Source organism: Medicago truncatula, chromosome 3 (genome assembly GCF_003473485.1).
Source record: "Medicago truncatula cultivar Jemalong A17 chromosome 3, MtrunA17r5.0-ANR, whole genome shotgun sequence".
NCBI classification, from domain to species: domain Eukaryota; kingdom Viridiplantae; phylum Streptophyta; class Magnoliopsida; order Fabales; family Fabaceae; genus Medicago; species Medicago truncatula.
Genome location: NC_053044.1, coordinates 30,588,603 through 30,597,230, shown reverse-complemented (window position 1 = coordinate 30,597,230; position 8,628 = coordinate 30,588,603). Strand labels below are relative to the sequence as shown.

At 32.4% G+C, this 8,628-nt stretch overlaps 1 protein-coding gene and 1 non-coding gene across 3 annotated transcripts; both read right to left on the bottom strand.

Moving 5' to 3' along the window:
* Positions 1–1,285: 1,285 nt before the first annotated feature.
* LOC25491030 (phosphatidate cytidylyltransferase 4, chloroplastic) lies at positions 1,286–7,837 on the bottom strand. 2 transcript variants are annotated; one of them, XM_013604945.3, is made up of 8 exons: positions 7,516–7,837; positions 6,270–6,538; positions 4,984–5,174; positions 3,214–3,338; positions 2,915–3,048; positions 2,243–2,358; positions 1,857–1,960; positions 1,286–1,720 (listed from the first exon to the last, which is right to left on the bottom strand). In XM_013604945.3, the coding sequence occupies exons 1-7, from the start codon at positions 7,729–7,731 to the stop codon at positions 1,869–1,871; spliced, it is 1,143 nt and encodes a 380-aa protein (XP_013460399.1). In that variant the 5' UTR covers positions 7,732–7,837; the 3' UTR covers positions 1,286–1,720; positions 1,857–1,868. The 2 variants fall into 2 exon arrangements, with proteins under 2 accessions (XP_013460399.1, XP_013460400.1); XM_013604946.3 differs by having other exon boundaries at positions 6,270–6,600; positions 7,516–7,627.
* On the bottom strand, positions 4,467–4,565 carry LOC112420561 (small nucleolar RNA snoR69Y). Its single transcript, XR_003010741.1, has one exon. It is a non-coding gene; the product is annotated as a small nucleolar RNA snoR69Y (small nucleolar RNA).
* Positions 7,838–8,628: the final 791 nt, after the last annotated feature.

Here is an 8,628-nt window from a genome sequence, read left to right as displayed (position 1 = left end):
TGACAGTTACACATCTAGGGAAGAGCACGATAGCTGCTACCGTAATTACAGGAAAAAGGGCAGGTACCAAGGTATTCATTCCCAGGATGAATCTTATTTCGAGTGATCCAGGACTACCCTTCAAATTCATGCGTAGATAATTTCCATTGACGCTTTGTTTTGCAATGACAATAAATAAAAGTCAGGGTCAATCTTTATCTTGAGTGGGAGTTTATCTTCCTAAGCCCGTGTTCACGCATGGGCAACTCTATGTCGCTGTCTCTCGAGTTACTTCTAGAAAAGTTTTTTAAAAAGTATGATCATTGGTTATGTTTTAGAATTGTTGTTGCTATAATTTAGAAAACTAAAGTTGCGCATTGATTGAAAGTTATTGTTTTTTTTTTAATTTCTTTGTAAGGCGTACTGGTCATTATAGACATGCAATTTCTATATAAGCAGATCTTTCTGCCATTGACTATTAATTCATGCATTTTTCAGGTTTAACAATCCGCGGAACCTTTTTTTTTACATCGTTGTTACCCCTAAAATACAATATTTACATTAGACCATTTGTTTTGTAAAAATTAAAAACAAATAACAATCGGTGTTTCTGTAGCCCAAACTATATTTATACACACCCGTAAAAATTAAACGTTTGCATTTACCGACTACGTGTATGCATGTGACAATGACTATTATATAAAAAAATACATATTTTTTAGTTTTTATGATTAATAAAATACATTTTGTCAACAAATATTATTACACAGTACGTCGGCGTATTTTTGCAAGAAAATTACATATACTAAGTTTAACAATGAATGTATCTTATACTACAAATAATTAGTACAAGTATAATAATCCAAATATTTTTATCGTTATATGCAATGTTTAGATATTTCAAAATATATATAAAATTAAGATGATATTTTTTTCATATCGAATTTAAAATCTATACATTTGATCAAAAAAGTTTTTTATTTCCCCGTGCTAGCACGGGTCACTATACTAGTTCATAAGAATTACCAATTTTGTAATATTCGAAAGTACACTTTTGTATCATTTATTTATTCTGTTTCAGACATTTTCGTCAAAAAATACTGTTTACAGACACGTGTGCTGTTTTAAAGAAATTGAAGGGATTGAAAAGGTGCCTTTCTTTTGGTTAGTTGGTTGGAATTGGATTATGAATATGAATAATTCATCTCTATACATTGCATCTAAAATGTGACATTTTTATCTCTTAATTTTGAAAAATAATAACAATGATAAATGATCATTTTGCTTAATTGTAAAGAGACCAAGATAGAACTCAAAATGTAATACAATAGTTATAATTATGTGAATGGTAATTTTATCACCAAAAAAATACAACAAGACTATTTGGTATCAATATCAAAACTGCCTAACTCATACATCAAAATAGTTACAGCAACTGCAACCGTTCTATCTCTTTCAAAGCCAATTATGGCTATTTACACGTCACAACACAATAAATGATACCCTTGTTTGGTCCTTATACCCTTGTGTATCATTTATGGGAAACTGACTTGAACAATGGTCCCTTGTCTTGGAATGATGAAGGAAATTCCTGCTGCTCCTTTTCTGATGAAGTGATGATCATCACAAAATTCTATCTGTTCCACTCAACAAGATTTTCCAAATTTTGTGTATGTGATTCTCGTCCTCTGATCCAAGGTAAAATATCCGGGAGTTTCGATATATATTTACACTCAATTTGCTGTCAATAGTAACATATCAACTTTGTCAGTCCATTGAGATACTGCCTAACTGTTACGATATTAATATTTTGCTGATGTTATTAAGTTTGAAACGGTAAATTGATGAAATCTAAACTAAATTGAAGAAACACTGACCACTGTTCAATGTCATACTCCGTAAAGCGGCAGAAAGGTTTTGATAAAGGAGTATGCAAGTGCACCCGTGAAAACATAACTATCTGCTCTGTCTAGTACTCCACCTGCATTAGATGAAATCAATAAAATGTGTTTACCCTTCAAATACTTTCTGATAGTGAACAAAATTAGGTTCAATTTGAACTGCACTGTTTGTTTTAACAACAATATAACATCCTTAAACAAAGGTTTGAACCAAATGACCTGAAATTACTTATCGGCCAAATAACAATTTAGAGATGAACAAATTAGAAGGATCTTTATATATTTATTCTTGTTTACTATCTCGTAAAATTTCTTCTTGCATCAAGAAAAATAAACAATGCATCTCTAACAGAAATATTTACCATGACCAGGTATTAGGGAGCCGGAATCTTTCACCCCAGCATCGCGTTTAATCATTGATTCAGTGAGATCACCAAAAACGGACCCAAAGAAAGTCAGAACGCCAAGAGCTATTGCACTGACAAAACCCATGAAACAAAACCAAAGATTACTACAACTGTTGATAAATGGGCACCGGACAAATAAAGTTAGATGGAAAATGAATGAATATTCATCTTAAACTAGAGTGAAGTCTAATCAATGATTAACATAAGACAAGTAACAAGCCTTGATCAAAAACTATATGCTACTAATGAACAAATCTAGATGCGATGTATAGACCATGTGACCAATTAAGTTCAAGAACTAGATAACTATAGGAAGAAACCTAATTCTCGAGAAAGCAAGGTGCTCAACAATAACAGTAAGATTGAGAATATGTTAATGCCATAAATCTTGGCACTAATACTGAATGCCAGCATGTCAAGAAACTTTAAGGAACTTCGTTTCCTCTAGTTGGAAAAGTTTTTCCCATAAGAAGGCGACCATGCAAATCACCAAAATAACGTAATAAATATTAAATAGAGACTATGCAAATCACTACTGACAATTTATCAAGCAAACATTTACAGAAGGCACTTCATATATCATTATTCATAACACACTGACATTATCTTCAACGAAATGTAGTGTACCTTAATGGTGATACAGGCCAGCTGAAAACTTTTGACAGGACAACAGATGTAGCTATACACCCACAAAATCCTATAATAGTACCCTCCCATGTTTTCTTTGGACTTATACTAGTAAGTGGCGTTCTGCCAAATGCCTGCATGAAGATACAAAAATAAATTTGATAATTAAATGTGAAATCAATGACTTATATGAACCAGTTAACAGTTAACACTGATTTTCGGCCACAACACAGCACAGTACTTTTGTAGAGAAGAAAAAAAATAGAAATAGTTATTTGCAAACTAATTAGCCTGTATACCTTGCCACCAATAAATGCAAATGTATCAGCGGCAATGATGCTACTTATGGAAATCAAAGTTGCCACAAGACCTACTGTCCAATGAGCTTGACCACCAAGAAGAAAAGGCCATGTTGCTCCTATTCCTACAAGATAAGAATTTATTAAGGACATACATTTTGTAATTCAAACCACATAGTAAAATTGGAGTTTGAAAAGATGCTCAATATTAATATACAGAAGTTAGTAAATATCCAGATAAAAAATGCTTCAATTGTTAGACATAGACAAAGTTAGCAAATACAGTAGCATAATATTATTGGTAAAATTTTAATCCTAGTAAAAAAATCCAAAGGGATAAAAATAACAATCAGAATAATATTTGGTAAAAAATTTATTTACAGATAGCATATTGGTTAATAATAATTTTCTGAAGAAAAAAAAATACTGAAGCTTAGGTCAGTATCTGAAATTACTATTACTACAAAGATATACGCTAGCAATGAAATGTAGATAAATACATCTGAACCTCCCAGATTAGATCATATTTGAACCTCCCAGATATAAGCTAGCAATGAAATTACTATTACTGAAGCTTGTTCTCTTTGATCTTGGATTGGTGATGGCTTAGATCATATTTCTATTTCAGTTTTGTTCCAATTATATAGAAAGAATGTGTTTGTCTAGTGGGGTTGTGTTCTCCTTGATTTGTATTTGGGCCTCACCTATTAATTGTTTAATTGTCTGTGGGTAAAATTAGTCCCAAAGTTTCTTATTTTAATTATCAATAAAGAATTTAGTCATTAAACTTTTTTTTTCCTAGACTTCATTAGCCTGTGCTTATCAAAGTATCCATTATTATATCATTTCTATGTGAAAATAGATCTCGCGTAAACCGGTGAAACCCACTGAATTTTACTCAATAGAAGAGTGAATGTGGTAGAGAGATACTAAAAAAAGAGTGTTCCTTGTCCCCCTAAAAAAAAATTGATTTTAAAAAATAAAATAAAATAGATCTTAACTAAACTCATTCTTATCTCTCACGGTTAACTATACATACTCATTCATAATCATAATTTATTTGATAACCCAGATCTGACTAAAAAAGATCTCAATCTCTAACAACAAAATCAGTTTCCTTCAAAATCTAAAATTGGTTCTCTATCTTTTTGTATTAAGAGTTTTATTTTGTCAAAAAAATAAAAAATCCATATGCAACAAGGAAAAAGAACAAGAAAAGGATACAAATCAAAGTTAAAATAAAAGTGTGTGAAGATAAGCTCAGATATATGTGTGGAAAATTTCAATTCCCGGACCTTACAAAAAAGTCTCATAATGAGCTGGGATACACATTTATCATCATAGCTACTGTAAAAATATTATGAACCAGTGAATTTCTTCAACCACGAAAACACAGTCGAGAAGAACAAAGAAGAGACATAGATCTATCTCAAACAAATTCTCTCAACAGTCATCCTCGTGCTTGAAAACATGCAATGGGTTCAAAAGATATCAACAAGGTAAAACAAATAAAAGACAACAATGAAAAGTGAGAGACATGCACACGGTGATAACAATTGTCGGAAGGTATATAAGGTTGTATTATAGAGAGCAGCTAGGGTTACATAGGATATGTAAGGACCACCAAACCCGTTTCTTGTATTCTTTGTATTGGTCACATCAGTATTCATTCATTGTATTGATGATAGATAAATACATCTGAACCTCCCATCTTCACAATGGGCAGAACTAAAATTGAAAGGCTGAGAACTAGAGAAGTAAATTACATACTTGTGTTCAAGGCCGGAGCTGCTAAACCACATCGAAGTTTAACCCAAAAACATGGAAGATATCCACAATAAAATAGCCCAAAGATGGCACTGCTTAGCTGTGCAAAACGGGGACTTCCTCTTTGCACGAGTAATGCCATGGCCAAAACAAAAGCAGCAGAAGCCACAGAAACATCAATATGACCATGATACCTGGCATGAATCAAAAATAGATACTAATAAATCAGCAAGCAACATCCATCAGTCTTACATACCTGATGTTATGTAAGTAAAAATTTGTTTAAGAGGTTCTCTAGTATCTCTATACTAATTTTCTCACGATATAGATAAAAGCAAAAAAAACTTAAAAATAATAGGAAAATACACATTACCCCAGAAAAACAGATTGCCCTAAGGACTAAAGTTAAACCTAAGTAAATGGTTTATGTTACCACCAAATCGGATCATGAAGAAGGACCAAACAATTGAGGATAATTGTGAAAGGGAGATTGAGAAGATGACAAGAATAAATGGTGATGATGCTGATATGCCACCTTCTTCATAGCTAAAGCTATCCAGTTAAGGATATACAATGCCCTGACGATAGAACCCTTAAATTCAAGACAATAGAATAGTATATTATTTAAGAAAAGAGATGACCTCAAGAGCTCTACAATGGTGGAAATGCAAACTGAAATGATAAACCAGATTTCAAGAAGAACTCCTAACCAGAGCAATACGTTCCTTTTCAAGAGAATAATCTCATAACCAAATCAATAACAATATTTCTGAATACGCTTCCCCACTCTCTACTCACATTATATTCTCATCCTCCATCAAACTCTCCTAGAATCTAGCTCCACGTCAGTAACTCATTCTCTCTCACATGGTCTCACTTCCTTCTAGAATATGCCCAGGTGTCCTGACCCCTCCAATTGTAATTTGTAGATTATTCGAAAACTGATGGGGTTTTAGGGTTTAGGGTTCATACATCTCTAACTGATGCTTTAGCACTAAAAAGAAACTGGAAGATCAAGGAAAAGAAGTAATGAAAAGAACTATCTCTAGAATCAAAGAAAGTATATTTATCCTTTCATCTACTATATTTTCGTTTATTTCAATTAATGGTTATCATATACACAAATACCACATAGAGTATATATGATATGCAAAAAATCCAGAAAATAAATTGCATTATTCAACATGCAAAACAAACATTGCAAAATTTCATTGTTAAATGCAACATATGCTAGAGATTGTCAGATGTAAGCACCAATGGAAACATTAAGGTACACTAGCTAATCTTACATGACAAAAAGTGGCATCAAGGCACAAATGACAGAGCAGACTCGTGACACGTATCGCGGAGGAGGTGTCATTCCTTCTGTAATTCCTCGACTCCGAACCAATTCAAAATACTCACGGGCACCAACAAAGACAACTGCAGCCATGGCTGCCGCAAAAACCCATCCTCCGGCCAAAACAATACCGCCAGCAGAAAGCCCAATCCCAAGGCCAAAAACAATTCTGTTCCTAAGCTGACTAACCTGCGGTTGAGATTTCAAGAGCGAATCCTCCTACAAGGGCAAATCACGGCTTCCATTAACTCCTTAGTAGCACCCACTTCAGAGACTATATTCTGTTACACATGTATGCTCAGTAAAAAAAAAAATGCTAGTATATCACCTAACATAATTTTTCATTGGTTCTTTAAACTTTATAGGTAAAAAAAGCTTCCTTAAAATTCGACTAACTTAAAAAAATTCACCATTTCCTTACTAACTAAATTAACCAATTCTACACCATCAAATGAAGAAAACCAAAAGAACACGAGTAATATAACACTAGTCTCACACACAAAAATTGAAACATTAACAAACAAACGTAGTACATTGCCGATGGCATTTTACTTTTTATTTGAATAACTATGTTAAGATACTGTGTTCAGGCTTTTTACACAAATTTCCAGTGTTGTCGATTGCAGATCGCAGATAATAACAGTTTGCTAAAATTACACTACCGTTAAAAGCCGATATTTGACAACACTTTGTACTAAAGAGTGTTTTGCAGAACAATAGACAATTGTTAAAGTTCCTCTATGCTATGGCGCTACTATAGCGACTATTTGATTACACTGCAAATTTCCAAATTTTTATACAGTGGCAACATAGTGAAATACATTGTCATTGTAAACCCTTTATCACAGAAAGTGCATATAGTTAAAACAACTATTTTCTTAATTAAAAGTAAATCAAAGTTACACATAACTAAATTGAGTAAATTGATTTTGATATATTTTGTTCATCTAAATTAGAATTGATTCTAGTAGTATTCTACTTGAAGCTAGAAATTGTAGCTAATGATTCAAGAATTAATTTTTACACTCAAATTTATTGTTCAACTAACTTTTACATGAAAATATCTAAACATAAATCACTTTACCAATAAACTATTAATAAAATCCGGAAATTCAATTCTCAAAACAAAATAATACACACCCAGGTAAAAAAAAAATCAATTTTTATGAATTGAATACCTCCTAAGAAGTAATTACCTTTTGGGCATTGAGTGGAGGAAGACGGTCCGGTTCATAGATTCGGCGAGTGAACCGGAGGAACGGTTTTGGTTTGAATTTGGGTTTAGCGAATGAAGAAGAAGAAGAAGAAGAAGGTATGCAGAGAATTTGAGATTGAGAAGAGAAGGAGCGGTAATTGGGAATGAAATTGTGATGATGAAGAGAGAGCGAGTTGGTGAGTTGTGGGTGAGTCATCACAACGAGTTGATGATACAAACGAGGAAGAAGAAGTTAATCCTTCTAAAATTCTCAGAAGAGGCAATAGTGACGTCAAGAACAAACCAACCAACCTTGTTATGTTTTTAAAGTAAAAAAGAACAAACCATCACAACTCTAATCAACAAAAACAATTTCCTAATCATTTCACACCTCATCATATATTTATTTTTAACAAAAAAAATTATTTAGATAGGAAAGAAAATAAAGTTAAAAGATTGCTGTGATTTTATAAAAAAAAAATAAAAAAAAAACCCTTTTATAAAATAAAAAAAATCAATTTAAAGAGTATTCTATTTGTTTATTATAGTTTTTTTTTAAAACAAGGATCAACAAAAATTTAAAAAACAACTTCAAATAAAAAGATTCTTTTGAAAAAAAAAAAACTTCAGATATTATGGTAGCTTTTAAAAAAATATGGAAGAAACACTTTTTTTTTTTTTTTTTTTTGTTAAAGAAGCAAAACAATGCATTTTATTAGCTAATTGATATCAAATATATGACCGTACATCATCATAAATATTGGGGCTAGGATCATATGGGTTATCTTTGCTAATTCGTGAGCGACCTCATTAGTTTGTCTCTTATTAAACTCAACATGAGAGTTTTGAAACCTATCCTGAAACAACTGTCTACAGACGGTAATAATACAACCAAGCTCATTATCATCATCTACCCCTGCATGAAAGGAATCCACGACCTTTTGTGAATCTAATACAAAGTCTACATTATCAAATTGTAGGTCTGAAACCCATTATAGTGCCGTGTGTAAGCCAACTGCTTCCCCTATTATGACATCACATAGAGGAGAAAACCAATCAGTTCTCGCAATCACAAAGTCACCTAGTTCATCCCGGGTACACATTCCAAGATAGA